Source organism: Mustelus asterias, chromosome 22 (genome assembly GCF_964213995.1).
Source record: "Mustelus asterias chromosome 22, sMusAst1.hap1.1, whole genome shotgun sequence".
Taxonomy (NCBI): domain Eukaryota; kingdom Metazoa; phylum Chordata; class Chondrichthyes; order Carcharhiniformes; family Triakidae; genus Mustelus; species Mustelus asterias.
The window spans coordinates 14,920,504-14,946,986 of record NC_135822.1 but is presented as its reverse complement, the minus strand read 5'-3'; the positions used below and the strand labels follow the sequence as shown (position 1 = coordinate 14,946,986).

General features: G+C 40.1%; 1 protein-coding gene across 2 annotated transcripts in view; it reads right to left on the bottom strand.

Moving 5' to 3' along the window:
- prkcz (protein kinase C, zeta) overlaps window positions 1-26,483 on the bottom strand; it is a 466,471-nt gene that overhangs the window by 96,379 nt on the left and 343,609 nt on the right. For both annotated transcript variants that reach the window (XM_078238768.1, XM_078238769.1), the window contains exon 16: window positions 15,959-16,048. In XM_078238768.1, the coding sequence (XP_078094894.1) occupies window positions 15,959-16,048 (90 nt within the window). The remainder of the gene's footprint in view (window positions 1-15,958; window positions 16,049-26,483) is intronic.

Here is a 26,483-nt window from a genome sequence, read left to right as displayed (position 1 = left end):
AAGGTGCTGGATGGGGTGTTGATCAAGCAGGTTGCTTTGTGTTAGATGGTGTCGAGCTTCTTCAATGTTGTTGGAATTGCACTCATACAGGTAAATAGAGAATACTTGATCACACTCCTGACTTGTAAATGGTGGGCAGATTCTGGGGAGTCAGGTGGAGAGTTAGTTGTTCACTGCAGATTTCCCAGCCCCTGACCTGATCTTTTAGCCATAGTATTTGTATGGTTGGTTTAGTTCAATTTCTTGTCAAATGATGACCCCCATGTCAAGGTGAGATGATCATATTTTCACTAGTTGGAGTGGATCATTGCCTGGCACTTCCAACGGCATGAATATTATTTGCCACTTTTCAGCCCAAGCTTGAATATCGTCCAGGTTGCACTGCATGCAGGCACAGAGTACTTCAGTATCTGAGGAGTTGCAAATGTTATGGAACACTGCAAGCATCAAACATCTGCACTTCTGACCTCATGTTGGAGGGAAGGTTATTGATGAAGCAGCTAAAGGAGATTGGACCTAGGATGCTACCTTGATGAGCTCCCAACAATGTCCTGGGGCTGGGATGATTGGCCTCCAACACCACAATTATCTTTCACTGTGCTAGGTATGTCACCTCTGTTTTGGAATTTGGCTCTTTTGTTCATGTTTGTACAAAGGTTCTAATGAGGCCTAGAGCTGAATAACTGGTAGATCCCAAACTAAGCATTGGTGAGCAGGCTGTTGCTGAATAAATGATACTTCCATCACTTTTCCAATGACAGAGTGAATGAAGGTGTGGGGGCAGGGGTGGCAGGGCCAGGAAAAGAAATAATGGGCTATGGTGCTTCTCCTGTTTCTGGGCCCTTGATCCTCCACCCCCTTTAACTCTGTCCGCACATTCCTCAGGTGCCCAGAATTAGGAACCATAGTCACCACAGTTTTATGTAGCTTTAGCAAAACCTCTTGGCTTCTGTACTCTATGCCTCTATTTATAAAACCCATCAAAAGCTCAGGTTTACAACGAGACACTTTACAATCAAGATGTTGTCAGACAATTATACACAATTTGATTCTTTATATTATGCAACCGGCTTCACTTCTTGAACCTGGCTCTGTGCAATATTCGGACAGCAACATCCAAATGATTTGAACCTTTCAAGCATTGGAAACAAATGAGAATATCTTGACCCAACAGTGACATATTCTTTTGGCACATGACTCCTGGTTTCACTTCTAAGTAAATTAGCAGTGACCAATTCACCTGCAATAATGTGTTATTTTTATCCACACAACAGAACAATTAACAGAAAAATTACACTTTGCATTGAGTGATAAATATTTTCTCATTTTTAGTTGAAACTAACCACACTTACAAATGTCCAACACTGAGTATATAGCAGGAGTACTAGGTACTGCAGGTGCTGGAAATTTGAAATATGAACAGAAAATGCTGGAATTACCCAACAGGCCAGGTAGCAGCTGTGCAGGACAAAACCAAGTCAATGCTTCAGGTCATGATCTTCACTAGTTCTGTCATGGGGGCCACTGTTAGAGGGATTCAGAAACCCTGGGTTTTAAAAATGAATAAAGTAACTAAACAGGGGAAATTAACTTACAATAAGGACCACAATGTGCCTTATACTTATTTTATACAAAGGTACTACTTACATAGGCAGAGACATGACTACTGTTACAGAAATTAGACATGTATTTTAGATTTAAACAAGTATTTTTAAATTTATTGTGCACCATGGCCAAAACGCAAACTGACCCGGAGCATAATGGGAAGAGAATTAAACCAGACAGACCACATTCTTTGGGAACAATAAGCCACAGAATACAGTTATGTTATCAGAAGAAAGTCATGGAGTGTGCAAATTTTCATACTTAAGAAAATGAATAGATGTATTCACAAAGTGTATAAAGTATTCAATTCCTATTGATAAGGCAGAACGAGACAGTGGGAACGTCGCTTTTCAACTCTGTGGCTTACAGTGAGAAAGCAACCTTTGACACCTTACAGATTTACATTAAGTGAGGTTGCTTAGGAACTTCCGGATCCTATAGACGAATGAATTCCTAATTCTGCTGGAAGGTAGGATGCGAATGTAAATAATGTGTACTAATGCAACTAGAGCATCCAGTTGGGATGACAGGGTAGGCGGTAGAAATGAAGTTTCAAAAATATATAACCAGTTTGCCATTGCATTGTAAACTTCAGAAAGGAGTTGGTGTGTCTGGCTGCCTTTCTCCCAGCACATGTTGGTCAATAAAAAACATCTTTAACCAGCATACCGTCTTTTGTAAGTCTTTGTATTTAGCTGAGTTCAGCTCAAGACTTAGCATCTGAGAGAAAACCCCCGCTTCAGTTACCGTCGGATGTATTGGGCATTTCCAATGTTTCCTGTTTCTTTTGGAGCAAATATAACCCCTTTTGCCAGCCCTCTCAAAAGCAATTAGGCTTGTTGCAAGCCTCTCATTCTCCTTCAGCAAGAAATCCAGTAGCAGCTGCCTAAAATCTGGGTTGGCACAACATTAAACATGAATTTCAAAAAAAGGTTAAGGTATGAATTAAACAAAAACTTTTATGGAATGAATTTGATAGAATCCCTACAGTGCAGAAGGAGGGCATTTGGCCAATCGAGCCTGCACTGACAACAGTCCCATCCAGGCCCTATCCCCGTAACCCTATGTATCTCCTCCTAATCCCCCGACACGAAGAGGCAATTTAACATGGCCAATTTATGTCAAAGCAATAAATAGATAATAAAAAAAGAATATTAATAAAAATGACTGGAGTTAATAAAACCTTTTGCCTTTTCGCTTAAGAAGCAGAGCTAGAAAGGGAGACAGACTAGGTCTCAAGTCCTGGTCACCAGGGAAGGGGAGATGCGAGGAGTCAAGTGAAGGAGTTGGATTTAACCAACACAGTTCTTGCAGTCGCCTCTGGTCACGCACGCACACACATCCACCATACATCGAGAGAGAGGAGGTCGGGTGGGGATAAGCCACAAACAAAGAGGCAATTTATTTTTGATTTTGGTTTTATTTGCTTTGAAATAATGCGAATATGGCAATTTTAAATGAAATAGTAATTTAGATAGGAGTTAGATGATCGAACTGGAAATATCATTGCTAAAAGCATTCTTTGTATAGCACACATATATAGCAATGGTATTTCACTTTAGTAGCCAAAACAGAAAATTATTTTATAAAATATATTTTTTAATTACTGGCTTTCTATATAAAGAGTAAATAAAGAAATTAATAGTGCAGGGATTATTAACATGACTTAGGGTAGTTATTTTTTAATTACTCTTTCACGGGGTATTGATGTTGCTGGCTAGGCCAGCACTTATTGCCCATCCCTAAATGCCCTCAAGGTGGTGGTGAGTTGCTTTCTTAGACGCGCAGTCCATGTGGCAGAGGTACACCCACCAAACCTTTTGGGAGGAAATTCCAGGATTTTGACCCAGTGGCAGTGAAGGGAGGGCAACATAGCTCCAGGCCAGCATGGTGTGCGACCTGCAGGGGAACTTGCAGATGGTGGTATTTCCATGTGTCTCCTGTCATGTCCTTGGTGGTAGAGGACATGGGTTTGGAAGGTGCCATTGAAGTGTCGCTTGGTGAGCGGCTGCAGTGCACACTGGGAAGCTGAAGAAAACTTTCCATTGGTTGGAAGTCATACCTAGCGCAAAAGAAGATGGTTATTGTTGGAGATCAATTGTCTTAGTTGCAGGACAGGAGTTCCTCAGTGTAGTGTCATAGGCCCAACCATCTTCAACTGCTTCCTGAATGACTGTCTCTCCATTATAAGGTCAGAAGTGGGATGTTCGCTGGTGAACGGTATTCAATGCTATTTGCAACTCCTGAGATACTGAATCCATCTGTATCCATATGCAGCAAGAGCTGCACGACATTCAGGCTTGGGCTGCTAAGTGACAAATTAGGTTCACACCTACAAGTGCAAGGCAATGACTGTCTCCAACAGGAGAGAATCTAACCATCTCCTCTTAACATTCAATGGCATTACCATTGCTGAATCCCCTCTTATCAGCATCCTGGGGTTACCATTGACCAGAAACTGAACTGGATCAGCCATATAAATACTGTGGCTACAAGAGCAGCTCAGATGCTGGGAATTCTGCAGCAAATCACTCACCTCCTGACTCCCCAAAACCTGTCCACCATCAACAAGACTCAGGTCAGGAATGTGAAGGAATAGTCTTGTCTTAATGGTGCAGCTCAATAAACAATCAAAAAGCATGTCTGCTTGATTGGCACCTGTCCACCACCTTTAACATTCACTCCCTCCCCTACAGTGGCAACACTGTGCTCTTGCTGCATATGGATACAGACGGATTCAGTGCATTCATCAGCGAACATCCCACTTCTGACCTTATAATGGAGAGACAGTCATTCAGAAAGCAGTTAAGATGGTTGGGCCTATGACACTACACTGAGGAACTCCTGTCCTGCAACTAAGACAATTGACCTCCAACAACAATAACCATCTTCTTTTGTGCTAGGTATGACTTCCAACCAATGTAAAGTTTTCTTCAGCTTCCCATTGACTTGTTTTGCAAGGACTCCTTGCTGCCACACCCAGTCCAAATGCTTCTCGAGGTTAAGGGAAGTCACTTTATCTTTCCTCCAGAGGGGTTCAACTCTTTTGTCCATGTTTGGACCAAGACTGTAATGAGGTCAGGAACTGAGTTTCCCTGCTGAGTTCCCAAACTGAACATCAGTGAGCAGGTTATTCCTGAGTAATTGCTGCTTGATAACATTGTCGACAACCCCTTCCATCAATCTGTTGACGATCGAGAGAAGACTGATGGGCAGTAATTGGTTGGGTTACATTTGTCCTGCTGTGTGTGTACAGGACATGAAAAGGATTGCTAAAAATATTTTGACTGCCAAAATATTGGCTCTCATGGAGGCAATGGATATAGGATCCTATTCGTCCAATATTTTAAGTGAGATTCTGTACAATGAGCAAACTGAAGATAGTATACCCATTGAATGTCATATGAACGTATGAATTAGAAACAGGAGTTGGCCATTTGGCCTGTCAAGCCTGCTCCACCATTCAATAAGATCATGGTTTGTCCGACTGTGGCCTCAATGCCACTTTCCTGCCTACCCCCAATGCCCTTTGACTCCCTTATTAGTCAAGAATCTATCTACCTCTGCCTTATGCAGATCATCCTTCTTTGTGGGATAAAAGTGCTCTCTACAATAAATGCAAGTGATAAAAGATTACGGATTGACTTTGGTAGTTTGAATCAAATGCTGGAGAGAAAGGAAATATTTAAAATTCAAAGGGACATTAACTGTTGGATTCCACTTATGTATAAATAAGTTTTTACATGCCCTAGAGGAGGGGCTTCTCACAATGTAATGCTTTACACAGAATACAGAAGTCTTTGGTTTAATTTGTTTTGAAATTTCAGTTCAGAATATAAATTCTTATTTTTATTTAAAGAGAGGGAAGGGACTCTGTTAATTGTATAATTGTCATTAATTGCATACAGGTGGTGTGCACTAACTGGAGAATTCACTTGGGTCCTGTGGTTGTTGGATGAGAAGCTGTATGTTCATAATGCCTATCTCTGCAAATAAATGCTTATGGAAGTGTGTAAAGATTGGTTTCATTTCCATCCTTCCCACCTGATTTTTTAGAGTATAACAAGTTTGATAGAGTGGATCATAGCACAAAAAGGCAACTAGTGGTCTTAATAGCTTAAGAGGTGCTGAGGAAGGATTTACACCTGAAATGTTAGCCTCTGTTCCATCTCCAAATGCTGACTAACCTGCTGTTCCATCTGTAAATGGTGACTAACCAGTTGTTTCCAGGATTTTCTATTTATGTTTCAGACTTCCAGGCGTTGCAGCTTTTGTTTTGGTGCTGTGGCACAGTGGTTAGCTCTGGTGCCTCACAGCGCCAGGGACCTGGGTTCGATTCCCAGCTTGGGCCACTGTCTGTGCAGAGTTTGCACGTTCCCCCCATGTCTGCGTGGGTTTCCTCTGGGTGCTCCGGTTTTCTCCCACAATCTGAAAGACGTGTTGGTTAGGCGCATTGACCCGAACAAGCGCCGGAGTGTGGTAACTCGGGGAATTTCACAGTAACTTCATTGCAGTGTTAATGTAAGCCTTACCTATGACTAATAAATAAAGTCCTATAAAAAAAAGCTTGCTTATCTGCCAGTTTCTATTTATGCAAAGCCTACAAACAAAACAATAATCCATTGTTTTTCACTTGCAAATGCTGCTGATCAGTTTGATATTTTCAGATTATATTTCAGATTTTCTGCAGTTGCAGTATTTAATTATACAAAGAGTGTCACCTTCAATTTAAAAACAAAATCCTAGATTTTTTCAAAAATTGAGAACACAAACCTGGAACTATTTTTCCTTGATGTGTTCACATTTATTCACAGGCAGGAAAATAATTAAATAGAACTGAATAAAGATCGGAAGAGGTAATAGAAGGTGCAATTGCAGGGGAAAGTTAGGATTGTACACTCCCTTGCCCTGCTGAACAAACATGATGTCCGCATTGTTAGCTCAATATATACAGTAAGTAGCTACATGTTAGTCCAAATAGATTATTCACAGTCCTGCTGCAAATCACTGAAAAATGTGTTACATAAGAAGTCATTTTTGGAGTTTAAAATGAAAAATTTGGGCCAAAAGTATTTAACAAGTTACATATCTGACAGCAAGTTAGAAAGTCTAAAAAAAGAACTTTCAAGCAGATAAATAGAGTGCATTGAATTCTATTAGAAGTCCATTCAACCTAAAGATTATCAGGATCCTTAAAGTATTAAAAAATATATATATACAGTAATTTTCAGATTATTAATTAATTTTAATACTCCGGTTCTAATAGATGGTTATTTTAAAAGCCTTTGCTTTACAATTCACTCAGGCAGATTATGTGTAAATCTTTTTTCTGCTCTGCATGCCATAATCTTGCCCAGCAGGAGATAAGAAAATAGGCAGCTGGTAGCTATTGCATACCATGATTATCCCAGACTGTTGAAGACCAAGTTGTGAATAACTTTCTGAAGAGTGGAGTAAGCATTTTACTTTACTTAACCCATGGCGTACTCAAATTGTTCAGTACCATATGAAGTAAAAACAAAACTATCACAAAGGGCCTCCGCCTCAAACTTTAACTCTTTCTTTCTCCACAAATGCTGCCAAACCTGCTCAGTATTTCCAGCATTTTCTATTTTCCCCCCTGATTTCCAGCATCTGCAGTATTTTGCTTTTGTGCTATGCCGAAGTGTTCTTATTAAAATACTGCTTTTTATTCATTTTAAAATTAGGGCCATTTAACAGGTCAAGGCATTTGTAACAAAATATTAAAATAATTTAAAGGGAAACCCAAGTAAATTCCAAGTAAGATTTTTACCAGTTAAGAGACTAACACGTCAATTTCCTGTGAACTGAAATGTTGTCAATAAATGGTTGGGTGGAGATAAATTGTTAATTACTGAAGTTAAGGCTTAACAGCTGTTTCTGGGTATCCTTCAAATAAATTTCTGCTTCCTTGCTCATTGAAACTGGGGCATAAGGCATTAAATGTCCAAGTGGTCATTATCAACACATTTGCAGTTATTTGATTAATGGGGACATCTTTCCTAATGACATCGAAATACAAGCATTTCTAATCAGAATCTCTGGATAATGATTAGCGAGAAGAATCCTTTCCAATTTTCCCCACCCCTCCAAAGTCCAATCTGTAACATCCCCAGACTGTCATACTTGATTATATCAGCTAGCTCAGTAAAGAGCAGTGATCAAATTTATGACCTTCCTGATCTCTGTAGCTCAGCTATACACTGACCTCACCCTGCAAGGAAGCAAAAGACAGTTCTTTTCTACCACATTTTGCATCAATATCATTCCCACTCACTGTCCAGGAATTCTGCAAATTATATATAATTCACAAATTATGAATACAATCTTCCCAGAATTTTCAATTGAAGCTTCCGAATCAAGATGTGATATAGCTGCGTAAGCATCAGAGACCCAATTGTGCACCAAAAGAGAAAAGGCTGGAAAATCTCAGCAGGTCTGGCAGCATCTGTAAGGAGAGAAAAGAGCTGACGTTTTGAGTCCAGATGACCCTTTGTCAAAGCTGGAGCTTTGGTCTGGCAGCATCTGCAAGGAGAGAAAAGAGCTGACGTTTTGAGTCCAGATGACCTTTTGTCAAAGCTGGAGCTTTGGTCTGGCAGCATCTGCAAGGAGAGAAAAGAGCTGATGTTTCGAGTTCATTTGGACTCGAAACATCAGCTCTTTTCTCTTCTTACGATGCTGCCAGACTTGCTGAGATTTTCCAACGTTTTCTCTTTTGGTTTCAGATTCCAGCATCCGCAGTAATTTGCTTTTATCCTGAGACCTAATTGTACCTCAGCAAGTGGCAATTATTCACATGGAGGCTGGAAGTTTCGAACTACAGATGACAGGATTAGCTTTCCAATGCCAAGTTTGAGCTCCATTCCAGACAGTTCCAGGAAGTGAAGTCCAGAATGACTGTTCTGAATGCTGACTTGAGGTCAATAAGGGACACTTACGTCCAATAGGAAGAAGAAACGTAAATAGGCTCTACGTCTTGGTTGCAGTCCATCTAAAAGAAAGTACTCCTAAGATAAAAACCTCGAAGAAAGTAGTGGGAAACCACCTCAGATACTCGTCTCCAAGTATCAATGAATGGGCAGATACCATCTGATTTATATTATTTATTTAGACAATGTGGGTGTCTCTGGCTGGGCCAACGTTTATTGCCCATAAACTGAGTGGCTTGCAGAGGCCATTTAAGAGTTCACCATATTGCTGTAGACCTGGAGTCACATGTAGGCCAGACCAGGTAAGGATTTCCTTCCCGAAAGGACATTAGTGAACCAGATGGGTTTTTCAGCAATCGACAATGGTTTCATGGTTATCAGTAGATTCTTAATTCCAGATATTTTTTATTGAATTCAAATTCCACCATCTGCCATGGTAGGATTCGATGGGTTTTTACAACAATTGTTTCATGGTCATCATTAGATTTTTAATTCCAGATTTTTATCCAATTCAAATTTCACCATCTGACATAATGGGGGGATTCGAACTCGGGTCCCCAAAGCATTACCCTAGATTTCTGGTCAGTAACAATACCATTATGCTACCACCTCCCTATAACACATCTACACATGCACCTATTCCAATAGCCAATCAAAAATTTTCAGGAATTGTAACTCTGTCTCGTTTCCTACACACTTACTATATTGAGTCAAACTGAAGTGCTCTAACTACTGTCCCAAATGACGTTCACTAATTTAGCATAGAAGATGAAACTGGGGACCTTCTGGTCAGCAAAGCTAATGAACAAACAAGAACTTATGTATCTAAATAGCACCATTAATATAATGAAGCATCCCAAGGTGCTTCACAGCAGCATTGTAGAACAAAGTATGGCATTGAGCCACATAAGGAGACATTAGGGCAAATGGCCATAAGTGTGGTCAAAGAGTAAGGTTTTAAGGAATGTCTTAAAGGAGGAAAGTGAGGTAGAGGGCAGAGAAGTGTAGTGAGGGTAATCCAGAGCTTTGACCCAGACAGCTGAAGAAAGGATGGGCAATAATAGTGGAGCAATTAAAATCGGGGATGCATGCACATGAGGCCAGAAATAGAGGACTGCAAATATCTCAGGGGGTTATGGGTCTGAAGGAGATTACAGAGATAGGGGTGAGGCCACGGAGGGGTTTGAAAATAAGGCTGAGAATTATAAAATTAAGATGACACTTGATAGCAAGCCATTGTAAGTATACTCTCCATTCACCCAGCAAAACTCATGTATATTTTTAAATCTTTAGATGCAAGTGAAAACGGCAGTTTTAAACTAAAATACAAGTTTATGGTATCTAAAAAGCATTTTATTCAAAGCCATACATATATTACATGTGATGAAAAGGATTACTCTCCAACCATATTAAGACTTTGAACTGATAAATTTAGAAATCACCTTTAACAAAATTAATAGGCATGGACTACATCGATGAAAGAAAATCACAAAACCGGACCGCCAGGGACAACAGTTGTAAATAATTGTAAGAAATAGGTCATTTGACTCAACCACTCTGCTAAAATTATTAAAAGGAAATGTTATAATTTGGAGAAATCATGCTCCTCTCAAAGTAGGTAATTAGACTTTTCTGTAAACTAAACTACCAAGCAGAAAATCATCTGTGAGCCCCCTGCAGATGGGGAAATGAATAGGAAACCAAATTATAGTGCTTTGAATTGCCATAGAATTGAAGGAAGCACGAAGATGATAAAATTAATGCTCTCATACCACGCCAACTTCCTCTGCCTGACCATCTTCTCAACTGCAAATGGTGCTTCATCCACATCAGGTGCAAAACATTTCATAATATGTACATTACGATTCACAAATAAGATACAATAATTGCATTCATAAATCAGAAAAATAACTAATCTTCCAGCTTTGCCACATGGTAATGCTTATTCTGTTAAGGCAATTTAAAAAAATATTTCCTACAGCATATTCTTGTCACAGCATTGTTATAGCACAAAAGGAAGCCATTCAGCCCATCCGTGCCTGCACTGGTTCACCGAATTAGCATTTCATATAGTGACATTCTCCTGCCTTCTCCCTCAGCAGATTGTTTCTTTTCAAAATATTATCTAATTTGCTCCTGAATGCCTTAATTAAATCTGCCTCCTCCACATTCTCAGGCAGTGCATTCCAGACTCTAACCACTCACTATGTGAAAAAGATTTTCCTCATATTGCTTTTGCCTCGTTTGCCAATTACTTTAAATCTGTGTCCTCTCATTCTCAAGTATTTCATCAATGGGAGCAGTTTTACCCTATCTACTCTGTCCAGACTCCTCATGGTTTTGAATACCTCTATCAAATCTCCGCTCAAGCTTCTTTTCTCCAAGGAAAAAAGAGTCCCAACTTCTCCAAACTTGCATCACAACTGAAGTTTCTCATCCTTGGAACGATCCTTGTAAATCTCTTCTGCACTCTGGAGGCTAGAGGTCTGCAGCAACTATTTTTTTTCATTTTATTTCTGCTCTGTTCTTGATTTTAAGCTTATAGTGAATATTTACGGTTATTTTGTATTAATTCTTACTTGGAGACATTGATCTTAACTCAGCTGTGATTGTGCTCTGATTAATTAATCAATAATAATCAGTAATTACCTGTTTTCCCAGGCCATGTCTTTGTTTCATACTGGTCATGCATAGCTTGTAGTCAGACTACATCTTAATGTTTTCCATTGTTCAAGCTAGAGTACAAAATAAGTTGTCTTTTATGTATCAGAACTCTTGTTGTTACTGTATTTAGTGACCTTTGGACTACAGGCCAGGACAATGAGTAACCTGACTTGAGTGGTCAATCACTGAAGCATCAGAAAGTGAAGTCTGATTGAGGGACGCTTGAAGGATGGCCGATGGGAAGATACCACCAAAATATGTCTAAACACTTGGGTATTAAAAAGCCTTCATGGCTTTGGAGTGCCTGAGAGAGGAATTGATAAGAAAGACGACTTGTTTTGGGAAAGGACTGTGCCAGACCTTGAAAGACTGGAATAGAGACAGAAATTTAGCTTAAAGGGTTGCTGCAGCTGTAGTGCAGTTGACACCAGGAGCAAAGCGACTGACTGGATGCACACTTGTGAGATTACTCAGCGACTTGGTAATGTATGTACATTCATCTAAAGCATTAAATTAAGGCCCACAGCAGATGATAAGGGGGGGGGGGTCAAACAAAATAGCCAATTTTTCCAGTCCAACTAGACTTGTGGGAGCTAAATTGGAGAGCTTCGAAGGGAGATGCGGGGATTGCCATGCATGATTAACTTTTGCCCGTTGATTGCATTGCAAGCAGCTTGACAACTTTGTATGGTCTGCTCATTCCATGATCTTTTGTGTCAAAGAACAAAGAACAGTACAGCACAGGAAACAGGCCCTTCGGCCCTCCAAGCCTGTGCCGCTCCTTGGTCCAACTAGACCAATCGTTTGTATCCCTCCATTCCCAGGCTGCTCATGTGACAATCCAGGTAAGTCTTAAACGATGTCAGCGTGCCTGCCTCCACCACCCTACTTGGCAGCGCATTCCAGGCCCCCACCACCCTCTGTGCAAAAAACGTCCCTCTGATGTCTGAGTTATACCTCACCCCTCTCAGCTTGAGCCCGTGACCCCTCGTGATCGTCACCTCCGACCTGGGAAAAAGCTTCCCACTGTTCACCCTATCTATACCCTTCATAATCTTGTATACCTCTATTAGATCTCCCCTCATTCTCCGTCTCTCCAAGGAGAACAACCCCAGTCTACCCAATCTCTCCTCATAGCTAAGACCCTCCATACCAGGCAACATCCTGGTAAACCTTCTCTGCACTCTCTCCAATGCCTCCACGTCCTTCTGGTAGTGCGGCGACCAGAACTGGACGCAGTACTCCAAATGTGGCCTAACCAGCGTTCTATACAGCTGCATCATCAGACTCCAGCTTTTATACTCTATATCCCGTCCTATAAAGGCAAGCATACCATATGCCTTCTTCACCACCTTCTCCACCTGTGTTGCCACCTTCAAGGATTTGTGGACTTGCACACCTAGGTCCCTCTGTGTTTCTATACTCCTGATGACTCTGCCATTTATTGTATAACTCCTCCCTACATTATTTCTTCCAAAATGCATCACTTCGCATTTATCCGGATTAAATTCCATCTGCCACCTCTCCGCCCAATTTTCCAGCCTATCTATATCCTGCTGTATTGCCCGACAATGCTCTTCGCTATCCGCAATTCCAGCCTCCATGATTGTCCATCTGTGTCCATTCTGTTCATTGTCTGGACACATCACCAAGTGGCCAATATCTTGAGTGGTTAGCAATACTTAAAGCTGGGATCTAATTCCCCCTGACCAGTAGGTGAATAATTAGAGGTCACAGATATAAAACCAAATATCAAGAGCGGCGATAAGGAGAATATTTTTCATTCAGAGTTGTTGGGATCTGGAATATTCCAACTGAAAAGTGATGGAAGCTGATTCCATAAATAATTTTAAAAGGTATTTTGACAGATACTAGAGGATGAGGAACACTCCGAGTTATAAACACGAGGTGGGGATGTGGAACTAAGTGCAGTTGCTCTTGCAAAAGTGCTGGCACAGACATGGCAGAGCAAGTGATCTCTTTCTGTGCTGTAAATTTCTCTGATTCCATGGACGGTATTTTCCAGCCCATGATTTGATAATGGACACAAGAATGATTGTTTCTTATGATCAATATGATACAATAGAAAAATGGTTTCACCTTTAAGAACTACATACAGGTGAATACTGAACATTTAGCTACTCATTTATATTTATAAAGTGACTTAAGCAAGGAAACATCATTTTAGGAGGTTGATTTGTAACTCTGTCCCCATTTACAGTACCAATCCAAAAGGGAATCTAAATATGGAATCTTGAACAGGCCAATGGAAATTAAGTCATGCAACCACTGACAAGATACTAATAAGCCATCTCCAAAGGTTCTTCAAGTGATGTCGTGACAGATTGGAACATTCAATACCTCATTTACACAACCAGTTGGATTCCAGAATGAACGCAGCATCTACTAGAACCTTCCTTCCAATCACAGCATGACCAGACAAATATTCCACTTTCCAAAAGTATACTAGACTGAACAAATATCCTTGAAGGGTAGTTTTCACATCAAGATGAAGTTACAGGTCTCACAACATAAAGCAGGCATGGATTCTACTCAGATGGCTCGTACGTTAGCAATCTATTTATTGGCATAGCAGGTAGTGTTTGCAGACCACCTCCTGCAGGTGTACTGATGCAGGGAGCCATAAAATGTGCATGCATGGATTGACATGCACATCCCTACAGAAGGAAACATGCAAGCTAGCAATCAAGATATCCTACTGAGAATTCAAATGTAAACCAAGTCATTCTTAAGAATCAAGGTGAAAATACTCTTTAGAATTAAATGCAGTAAATTTCAAAGAAATGTCAGAAAAAGCCAATTTTAAATGTAAAGTGATCTTTTTACAGATTAGCTTTGAAAGCTCTCATTATCCACCAGCCATTATCCAGACACAACATAGAGAAACACAAGTAAGGTTGTAAGTTATCAAAATAACCACAAACCAGTGTTTTTCTGAAGTTTTGTTTTGTCTTCCTACTAAATTACAAATATCACTTGCATGCTTCCTGTATTTGCCTTCTGTCAAAATGAAGATTGTAGCATTGTCTCCCATTTCTCATTTGTTTCCAGGGTCTTCAAATAGTGTGACCTAACTTATTTAGTCTTCTTTTCCTCCTGTAATTTACAAACTTAGAACCCAAGATTGGCATCACGCAACTATTACTTCTCAATTTGCCTGGTTCAGAGGAATTGCTGATTCCTCGGAACCTTGACCTGTGCTTTTTCATCCAAGTTTTTCTATTTTAAACAAAAAACCTTCTTGGATTGAGTTATTAATTTTGTTGGGGTTAAGATGGGGAAATAGAGGCATCACTTTGATTCACAAAGGCCAAATAATTACTAAAGCATTATATACTGCTGGTTATAATGGTCATTTTAAGACTGGTGATTGTAACTAACGAATGATTTGCTGTAGTTCCCACCTTGGTCACTTTTGTCAGCCAGATTGTTGGTGAAGGTTCTGGTTCTCCGAATGTAGCTATAATATGAATAGAAATCTAAACAGGCGCATTTTCACTGCACACTAGTCTTTAATCAAATCATTCACCTCTCCTCAAGCAATTGCTCCAACTGTTACATTCATTACAACAGCAGCAGTATGCTAAATCCTGTGGTGTTTATATTAGCAGAAATGACAAAAAAAAAAATCACACAAAGAGAACCCATCTACTCCTTTTTAACTGCAACCTAAAAATTGTAAAATGAACCGAAAAGGTGTCAATATACATGCCACATACTCCCATCCCAGAATCAGAAGGCGGCTGTTATCTCAGCAGATCTATTGTGACTTTTAAAACAATGCTCGGCTTCATTTACAGCAGACGTTTGGTAGAGATTTGAGTGCAATTTAAAACAGTCCCAGAATTATTAATCACTTTTCAAAAGAGTAATTTTACATCAATATGAACAGAAAATGTTGGAACTGTCATTGTGAGAAACCATCTGACACCTCTGACTCCGTGCTCCATAAATTGGTCTTGCATTGAGATGGCTCTCTCACCTCATGAAAAACCAACACAGTAGCAGTGTATGCAAATTCCATATACCACTAGAGTTCTCTGTTCTCCATTTTACCTTTACCAAAAAAGCCTCCCATGCAGATGAATGGTTTTGTCAAGTAAGAGTGGCTTTGTGGGGAGACGTGTTCAATACTGGGTGCAATACAAGTAATTTATTCAACAATAGATCCGTTGAGAAGAAAAATTACTCTTCGAGTGTGCGTGTGTCTAACACCTGTTTTCACAAGTCCAAACATAGTTCCACTGGATAGGATCCAGAAATCCAGTCCTAGTTTAAAATGCCAGTCACAGCTATTAAAGTTCAAAGCTGCATTACAATTAATAGAAACAGATGTAAGGTTATTGACCTGAAGCTTTAACTCTGAAACAAAAACAAAAAAACATTGGGAAATCTCAGTAAGTCAGGCATTATCTGTGGAGAGAAACAGAATTCCAGCATCCGCACTTGGCTTTCGTATTATAATTAATAGTCCAGTTATACAATAAAGTAAGGAGGATATGATTCTCAACTAGTCAGGTTATGTCCAGTTTAGCATTATTCCCGCACAAGAGGAACATGCTTTTTCTGTTTTGAATAAAGAGACAACAACAGCTCCATCACCACAGGGCATCCACTACCTCATTATCTTGGAATAGTAGGGCTTGGCATCTGTGAGCACATCTGTCTATCATGGATAGCAAATGACTGACAGTTTGTCAAAGAGATGTAGTACTTACCAGATCCCAGTCTATGCTGCGGAAAAAGGTGTGAGCCTGGATGTCAGTAAATCCAGTCTGCGAATGACATCCAAGTCGTTCTTTAGGGTCCTGTGAACAATTGAATCAAATAATATACAAAGTTATATCTGCTCAGAGATGATTAGAACAATATCTCCAATTTCTATTCCGTTGTTACATATACATTCCAGTAAATGTATACTTTTAAAATAAATTTTGAACAGTTGAAATGCTCTCCTTCCCGATTTTAAATGACATTTTATGTTGTGTGTTCATTACTGTGTGCATCTTTGTTTTAGCACACAAAAATCCTTAATGCTGTGGATACTATAATAAGTAGAAGGTATATAAGTGCTTCTTTAATTACAAGAATTATTTCAGAATCTTGGAAACACTATCAACTTTTCCATCATTAAGTAAATTTATTGCTCTAGATTCTTAATCTGGCTGTACGGACATTTATCAAAATATTTCAAACAGTTTTGTCATTTGATTTAAACCATCCCAGATTCAATGCCTTTGAAATATATTTTGTTCAATTTTTACTCAACTGTAAAAATGAAAGTCAGCACAAGTCACAATGTGCAACTGGAATAACGAATCTACTTGATTCACCCATTACTGAGTACTCAACTGATGTGGCTGTTTATTGTAAGATTACAATGTAAATCTACTAAAGGTTCCAGCATATCACAAACCAATTGTGAAAAACATATCATTGCATAGACACATTTAAAAAAAATCTTTCATGGGAAACGGGGACGACACTGGCTGCGCCAGCGTTTACTGTCCAGCCCTAATGGTGCTCGAGTAGGTGGTGACGTGCTGCCTTCTTGAACCACTGCAGTCCATGTGGTGCACCACTGCTCTCACTGTGCATCAGTGGTGTTGAAAGTTGTGGATAGGATGCTAATCAAGTGGACTGCTTTATCCTGGATGGTGTCAAGCTTCTTGAGTGTTGGAGCTGCATTCTTCCAGGAAAATGGAAAGTATTCCATCACAGTCCTGACTTGTGCCTTGTAAGATGGTGGACAGGCTTTAGAGAGTTAGGAGATGAGTTACTCACTGCAGAATTCCCAGTCTCTGATTTGTTCTTTTGGCCACAGTATTTACTTGGCTGATCCTGTTCAGTTTCTGATCACAGATAATTGCTTGGGTTCTTTGATGTCACACTCTGTCAAATGCTGCGTTGATGTCAAGGGTGGTCACTCTGAACTCACTGCTTGAGTTCAGCTCCTTTGTCCATGTTTGGACGAAGGCTATAATGATGTCAGGAGTTGAGTGGTCCTGGTGGAACCCAAACTAAGCAGGTTATTGCTGAGTAAGTGCACTTGATAGCATTGTTGTTGACATTTTCATTCATTTTGCTTATATGTCAGTACTGTTGACAAGTTTCCATTTATTAATGAACTAAGCTCCCTATCCAATAGCACAGTCTCAGCTCAATATGGAAATTGATAAGGACGGATTGAGATATGCTGGCCCATTTCCAGTCAAATTTCAACAAAGTAAATACTTTGGCTGCATTTTAATTATTCCCCTCACTTATGATCTTACACACAGGTGTGCAAGGTGCAGAAGTGGAGGATCATATGAGAGGCACACAATAGAGCAAAAGAGCAGAAGGAACAGAGAAAAAACAGCAGATGTGACATCTAAAATGATGTGCAACTTCCTGTACTGAACTGCCTCTAAAACTTATCTGAAGTTTGGAGTAATTTGTCATGAATAATATGCAGGGTTTATCTTGTCTATTGGAAATTGGTTTTCAAATGGAATTCAGGTCTGATCCAACCTCAAATTAAGAGCATGCAGGGGAGGAGGAATGGATTGTCTTATGGACTTTGGTTTCTAAGTAGAATTGCAGCCAATTCTTGAACACCATCATGTAAGTTGGCAACCTTGTTATTTTCCAACCATTAAGAACTACCCACAATGGATAGAACGACCCACAATGGATAACGCTACCCATTTTTGAAAGGATTGACAAAAGATGAACATATTTTCCAAAAGAGCAAGCTGTAAATCTTTCCAAAAGGGGAAGGCTTTGGAATGCTGCCATTACAAGCAAACCAGTGCCCTCAGTCTCTAATCCATATCTCCAGCATATGTTAAGAATCCCAAATTCTCATTCAGTAGAGTTTGTTCAGGATATTTATTTCCAATTATTTATCTTCAAACAATATTAATATAAGCTGATTACAATAAAAGCAGATGTAATCCTTTTGCAAATTAGTTTTCCATCATTTCTACAAAGTTGAGTGGAGTTGAATGGCCTGAAGTGAAGACAAGTTTTACACCAGTAAAAAACTAAGATTTAAAAATGGAGTAATTTAATACACTGGGATTCACTTTAAAATACTTAAAAGTTCCATTATTTGGGCTGCATACGTCATAAGCCTGTTTTTCAAAGCATCTCAAAATATTCTATCATATGTCTAATTTGTGACAAACAAGTTCTACAAATAAACAAAGGGAAAAAGGAATATTGGAGAAAAAATATTGTATTTTGAAGGAAGGAAATCATTTCTGAAAAGATTGCAAGTACAATTTCACTATCTGAGTGGGCGGCACGGTGACACAGTGGTTAGCACTGTTGCCTCACAGCGCCAGGGACCCGGGTTCGATTCCCGGCTTGGGTCACTGTGTGTGTGAAGTTTGCACGTTCTCCCCGTGTTTGCGTGGATTTCCTCCGGGTGCTCCAGTTTCCTCCCACAGTCTGAAAGAGGTGCTGGTTAGGTGGATTGACCCGAACTGGTGCCGGAGTGTGGCAACTAGGGGAATTTCACAGTAACTTCATTGCAGTGTTAATGTAAGCCTTACTTGTGACTAATAAATAAACTTTAAACTTTGAATTGAAAATTTGAGCCCAGGAAGCTATTACAGCTTATTGGTTTCTTACCTAATTTCTTAATGAGTCTTAAGAGTAGTTTAGTTTGGTCAGCGTGATTTTTAAAAGATTTTTTTCTTCATTATATCTGCAATGTGGAGCTGCCATTTAGTATTTGTTCAGCTACCACAAAGCAAATACGAGATGTCTATTAGAGCGTGCTGGAACACAAACATGGAGAACCTCAGACTCAATCACATTATCTATCGAAGGAAAGGGGAAGAAAAACAATGAATATGGAATTCTCAGGAGCTGGCTGTTCTTCCGTGCCCCTTGGTGGCTTTCCAAAAGCAGCAATGGGCCTGGGAACAGGCTGCCTGCTGTTTTGGCTAGAAGAAATGCATGGCGAAGGAGGGATGAAGGAAGGTATCATTTTCTAAAACAAAAACAAACATTTAGAAAAATAGTCAGTTTTAACATTCCTTGCTTCTTCCCACTCTTCATTCTTGCAACAAGCTGCCAACTTGGAACACAGACTTACTTCGTACCTAAACTTTTACTGTAAAAGTCTATAATATGTCATGTTTAATATCTCCCAAACAGAGGCAAGTGACTCACATGGCAATGTGAACAGTGAAGTCTTTACACGGAGCACAGAATAATTTCAAGTTTGACATGTACAGATTTTAATTTCACATGATATTTCTAATGCTAACACAGTGGGGATAAACGTAAAAAAATGTTTCTTCTGATTTGGTCACTAATACATCTGCAAACAAAGATTTCAATTCTCCCGGTTTCATTTTTTATTTGTTATTAACTATTTTTAACTTCAATTAATCTAAGACAATGTTAATAAAATCATCCCAAAAAAGATTTTTAAATTTGACAATGTAAACTTCCTTCATTAAACATCCATAGAAAATTTTCCAGAAATTTCCACAAAGTAACAGCAATATTAAAGGTTGTGCAGTACCCTTAAAAATTTCTTAAACCACAAGTTTAAGAATAACAAGAATTCTGAATAACTGACAGTGTTAGTTTTGTTACAATTTTGGTGCAGAAATAATACCATAATCAAAACTGGGTGATGACTAAAACTGAACAACAAAAGCACTCCAGTCTCAAAACATTTAGAGGCTGTGACAGATGCATCATGGACCAGCTCAACCCTGACCAACACAATCGCTCTATATAGCAGCACACTGCAGGCAGCAGCTGTCAGGCTGTCAGTACAGGAGTCCCCCAGACTGACATCTGCTATTGGCAAAATATTGGCAAACAGACCTAACGAAACCCATAATATCTTATATAAATTAGTGGACAGAGTAAAGCGTGCTAGTGGAGAACTTTTACAAAAAAACAGGATCTTTCACATGGCTTCTACTTGTGATGTGCTTCTCTGGATGGAAAATTCAGTAGGGTTTTACAGAAAAATCTACATATCAAGACCACGCATAGGTCAACAACCATCAAATTATACCCAAAGCAGAACATTTTTGTGGACAACATGAAAAATTTGCATGAGATCCCTCAACAGAAAGGTACCGATAATTTGAGATCAGCTGCAGGAATTCTGCACTACATTTTTGTATTCATTCATGGGACTTGGGCATCGCTGGCTGGCCAGCATTTATTGCCCATCCCTAATTGCCCTTAGAGAGCAGTTGAGAGTCAACCACATGCAAAAATAATTAAGGTTCGGATGTGACTTTCTTTGTCACAAAGAAAAAGGTGGTTAAAAAGGTACTTAAGATAGTGTTGTAAGGTAGAGAGAGATTCAAATGATCTTAAATCACAACAGTGAACTTTTTTAATACTGTATTTCATTTCTCCAAGTCTATAAAGCCATAGGGACTAATGAAGCCTGACTTGGTGTACTATAGAGTGCCGCTGACAGCAGAAGCTGGGTCTCCTGCCATCATGTAATATCATACAAAAGCATCCACAAACTGGAAGTGCAATCCTGTAGATTATATTCTGCAAAACATAAGCAAGCCTTCAACAAAAATGAGCACATACAATTCTTGAGCACCTAAGGAGAAGCTAATATGTGAGTACATCACTGGTACTTACCCATAAAACTTCTTCGGTCATAAGTAATATTTTGCTTTTCAAAAAAAACTGCTGTCAGTTTTGGGCTCCACTGTGAAGGTCTTTAAACATTTAGATGAACTACAAGTATGTTATTTTGTTACCATTTGTACGTAGAAATGTTCACCCTTTTAATTATTCGGGGCAGTGTCCGTGTGAAGCAAGTACTTGGTATGGTATCGGGGAGGGCGAGTAAAGAACAAAGAACAATACAGCACAGGAACAGGCCCTTTGGCCCTCCAAGCCCGTGCCGCTCCCTGGTCCAAACTAGACCATTCTTTTGTATCCCTCCATTCCCACTCCGTTCATATGGCTGTCTAGATAAGTCTTAAACGTTCCCAGTGTGTCCGCCTCCACCACCTTGCCTGGCAGCGCATTCCAGGCCCCCACCACCCTCTGTGTAAAATATGTCCTTCTGATATCTGTGTTAAACCTCCCCCCCCTTCACCTTGAACCTATGACCCCTCGTGAACGTCACCACCGACCTGGGGAAAAGCTTCCCACCGTTCACCCTATCTATGCCTTTCATAATTTTATACACCTCTATTAAGTCTCCCCTCATCCTCCGTCTTTCCAGGGAGAACAACCCCAGTTTACCCAATCTCTCCTCATAACTAAGCCCCTCCATACCAGGCAACATCCTGGTAAACCTCCTCTGTACTCTCTCCAAAGCCTCCACAACCAGAACTGGACGCAGTATTCCAAATGCGGCCGAACCAACGTTCTATACATCTGCAACATCAGACCCCAACTTTTATACTCTATGCCCCGTCCTATAAAGGCAAACATGCCAATATGCCTTCTTCACCACCTTCTCCACCTGTGACGTCACCTTCAAGGATCTGTGGACTTGCACACCCAGGTCCCTCTGCGTATCTACACCCTTTATGGTTCTGCCATTTATCGTATAGCTCCTCCCTACGTTAGTTCTACCAAAATGCATCACTTCGCATTTATCTGGATTGAACTCCATCTGCCATTTCTTTGCCCAAATTTCCAGCCTATCTATATCCTTCTGTAGCTTCTGACAATGTTCCTCACTATCTGCAAGTCTTGCCAATTTTGTGTCATCCGCAAACTTACTGATCACCCCAGTTACACCTTCTTCCAGATCATTTATATAAATATAAAGCTAAAACCCAACCACAAATAGTCTGCATAATAATGACAAGGATCTGATACTCTCAATTAAGTTCATTGAAGGGGAAGGCAATGTTAACATTACTTGACCAAGTCTGAAAAATAGTTAAGTATAAATTAATAACGCACTACTGGAGTTCTGCTTTCACAGGAAGTCATTGACTGGAAGGAGTATCAGCTGAAGAGAATTTATACATCAACTCCTTCCTCTTTTGCCATGGAGAAGGACAGCACAAAAAAACACTTTACAGCAAACACATAAATATGGTATTGAGGGAAGCAGCAAGCTACAACCAGAAAGTTCTGAAACTAAGGAATCAAGGAGTAGATCATATTCACACAGTTGTTAATGCCTCAGCAATCAATTTCCCTTTCAAGCTGAACAGAAGAATGGTGATAGCTTTAGGTTAGGGACTGATCTAAATTTCTACCTCATAAGAATCCATAAGAATGAATAAAAAGAAACAGAGGCAAGTGGGAACAATGATATTTCAACTAGGAGGTCTTGTGGTGCAGTGGTAGCATCCTAACTGCTGGGCCATAAGCTCCAGGTTCAAGTCCAATGCCAGGACTTGTTAGCCATGGAAGAGCATTCAAAGCGGTTCAACGGGCTGATAATCAGCTTGGGAGTTCTTCCACCAGTTCCCCCACTATTCCCAAAGGGTAGAAAAACAGTCCAGCTGTGATGACAACACTAAAATAAAATCTCCACCTATTAGCAAGGCAATTCAGCATGTTAATATATACATACTCATCCACTTAATTTGTGAAACCAAATTTTGAATACTTTTCAGAAAAATGGCAAATATGTTTATTCCTTCGCTTTCTTACATCATGCCTCAGCTCGGCTCACTTGATATAATGCTTGTCTCTTGCACAAACTCCATTCCTGGCGACAGCACAGGAGGTTACAATGCTGCATTGGTGATGTGCTGTTCTTTTACCAGATCATGGAATAATGCAGCAGTGAAGGAGATTATTTTGTTCATCATGCCTCAGCCAGCTCTTTGAAAGAGTTATCTCATTATTCCTACTACCCTACTCTTTTCCCATAGCCCTCTATTTTTTCCTTCAAACATTTAGTTACTATCAAGTCTGTTGACCACTCTTTTAGGCTGTGCATTCCAGATCACAAGTTGCTGCATAAAATTGTTCATGGTTTTGAACATGAACATATAAATTCGGAGGAGTAGGCCATTTGCCCCCATGAGCCTTCGCCACCATTTGATAAGATCACAGTTGATCCCATTATGGCATCAAACCCACATACTCTTTGATTCCCTTATAAGTCAAGAATCTAATTCTGCCTTAAAAATATTCAACGACCGTGCCTCAACTGCTGTCTGAGAAAGCGTGTTCCGACACACTCATGACCCTCAAGAGAAAAAATTTTTTCTCATCTCAGTTTAAAAATATGGAGTCTCCCATTTTAAGAATATGTCTCCTAATTCGAATCTCCCACAAGGGGAAATATTCTTTCAGTATCCAGCCTGTCAAGTCACCTCATGTATGTTTCAATAAGATGACCTCTCATTCTTCTAAACTCCAACCTATTCAACCTTCTCTCGGAAAATAACCCCTTCATCCCAACAATCAGTCGAGTGAACCTTCTCTGAACTGCTTCTAATGTAACTGTGTCCTTAAATGAGACCAAAACCGTACACAGTATTCCAGATGTGGTCTAACCAATGCTCTGTACAACTGTAGCAAAAATGTCTCTACTTTTATAATCCATTCCTCATGCAATCAATGACAACATTCCATTTGCTTTCCTAAGCACTTTTTCTCACATTATACTCTATCTGCCACATTTTTGCCCACTCAATTTATCTACATCTCTTTGTAGATTCCATGGCATCTTCACAACTTACTCTCCTGTTATCTTTGTGTCATCAGCAAATTTACCATACCTCTGGTTCCTTCATCTAAGTTACTGATAAAGAATGTAAATAATTGAGGCCCAGCACTGATCCCTGTGGCACTCCACTCATTACATCTTGCCAACCCAAAGATTACCCACGTAGGCCTATTCTGTTTCCTGGTAGCTAACCAATTGTTTATCCATGCTAATATGATATTCCCCACACTATGAGTTCTTATTTTGTGTGGTAAGTTTTGGTGTGGCATCTTGTCAGATGTCTTCTGGAAGTCCAAGTACACCACATTTACACATTCCTCTTTAACGACCTTAGTTCCTCAAGGAACTCCAATAAGTTAGAAACCATAGAAACCCTACAGTGCAGAAGGAGGCCATTCGGCCCATCGAGTCTGCACCGACCACAATCCCACCCAGGCCCTACTCCCACATATTTTACCCACTAATCCCTCTAACCTACCCATCCCAGGACTCTAAGGGGCAATTTTTTTAACCTGGCCAATCAACCTAACCCGCACATCTTTGGACTGTGGGAGGAAACCGGAGCACCCGGAGGAAACCCACGCAAACACGAGGAGAATGTGCAAACTCCACACAGACAGTGACCCGAGCCGGGAATCGAACCCGGGACCCTGGAGCTGTGAAGCAGCAGTGCTAGCCACTGTGCTACCGTGCCACACATGATTTCCCGTTCAAAAAGCATGCCTGGCTGCACTGATATTTTTAAATGCCCTTGACCTTCCACCTTCAAAAATTTAAGGTATCATAAGAAATAGGAGGAATAAGCTTGGTCTGCCGTTCAATCATGACAATGGCCTCAAACCCACTTTTCTGTCTGCCTCCCATAGTTATAATATAGTTTCAATACTATATTAGAATACCAGTCTTTCACTTCTGGGATGTTGTCTTTAGAGAAGTCCAAAGTTTTTCATTGCTTATGTGTTATACAGTTAAATTCAATTGTTGCTTAAATGTGCTTTTACATGGAGGAACATATACAATTTCAAAACCTGACCTTAACCTCCCAAGTGGAATTTTTCCATGGCAAAGTCCAACAGCCATATTATATATAATTTTATATATTATCCAAACATTTTCATTCTGGCCATGCTCTAATGAAACAAGTGTTCACTTTAACAGCATTTGTATTTATTAAATCAGATAGGCAGATAGTAGACAGATTTTCTGCTTTGGAGTTTGGATCCCAATGCTGGGATCAAATCTGGGCCCCAACCTCATGCAGTATTGGAAATAGTGACTCGACAAGATTTTTCAAAGGAATGACCAATGAATGAGAAGAGGGCAACTCACCATTTAAATTAAGGATGGCGATGGGCTTCTGATGCTGAAGGCCCTCCAGCACGGAGAACCAGAGTGTGGCACTTTGTCAATGCAGGTAAGAAAGAGTGACTCCTCAAGATAAAGGCACCCCTCAGCACTTACAATTTAAAAAAAACTCTTACAGCTGCCAGACTATCATTGTGGAGGAGATACTCCCCAAAAGCACAAACCGTGACCACCGCTTTGACCACCTCTGGATATCAGATAGGAGAGGTGTGTTTAAATGATTCTGGAATGCTGCCCTCCCGTCTACCGTTGAGAGGCCGCCTCTTTTCACGACTGTGTTTCAGCCGTCACATGAGGCCTATGTACCATCTGGTCATGTGAGAAAGGGCCTTATAGTCAGTCTCTTATTTGCCTTTATTGGCTATCTGCTGCTTCACCTTTGATCAAGTCTATTTGAAAACATTATCCCCTGCCAATGCGATATGGCTGTGCAAGATGGCTACAGATACTCACCTGCACAAGCACACGGGCCCATGCATGTGCACTGGTCCATGCATCTACAGAATTCCAATGACATCAGTGCTGGAGCTTGCAGTCTGGAACTCAACATGCAGCGGAGGTGGGAAAGAAGGATTTGCAGATGAGAAACTAAAATCCTTTCCTTGCGGGATATTTTACTGCAGCTGTTAGTGAGTGTTTCTAAACTCTGTCTCACTATCGCAGTATTGGAAGTCGATTTAGGTCATTGTGAATGTTAGACAAGGCAATATAGTCTAATACTCACAGCAACCTACAATCCACTTACATTAGTGGGATAGGGAGACAGAATTTAAAAACACTGACCAATGTGGCTGCAGAGAAGGAAAATATTTTAGTCTCTCGTCTGTCCCTCTAACCCTCTGTAAAAAGAGTTTCCAAAATCCTTCAACGTCAGTCCAGGATAGAAATTCACAACATCCTCTCCTCCTGCTGTGGTGATGACTTGGACACTGCTGCACATTGTTTCCCGTAAATATTGTGGCTTTTAACTTAGTCATCAGAATACAACGGCACATGCATAGTGTTGGCAGGAAATGGTGCCATTTAAAATAGGCCTTAAGGCAGGGCCATGCCAGAAAACCGATGCAAAATTCCAGACTGTTTGCCTTTCGTTTCCACCTACCCACCCACCACACTGACGATTGAAAATTAAGAGTATTTTTCTTCTTTGTATGTAGATAATGTTCCAAGTTTTGTATAATCCACAAATTGCATCCTGTACACCAAGGTCTAAGTCATTAATCATAGAATCCCATAGA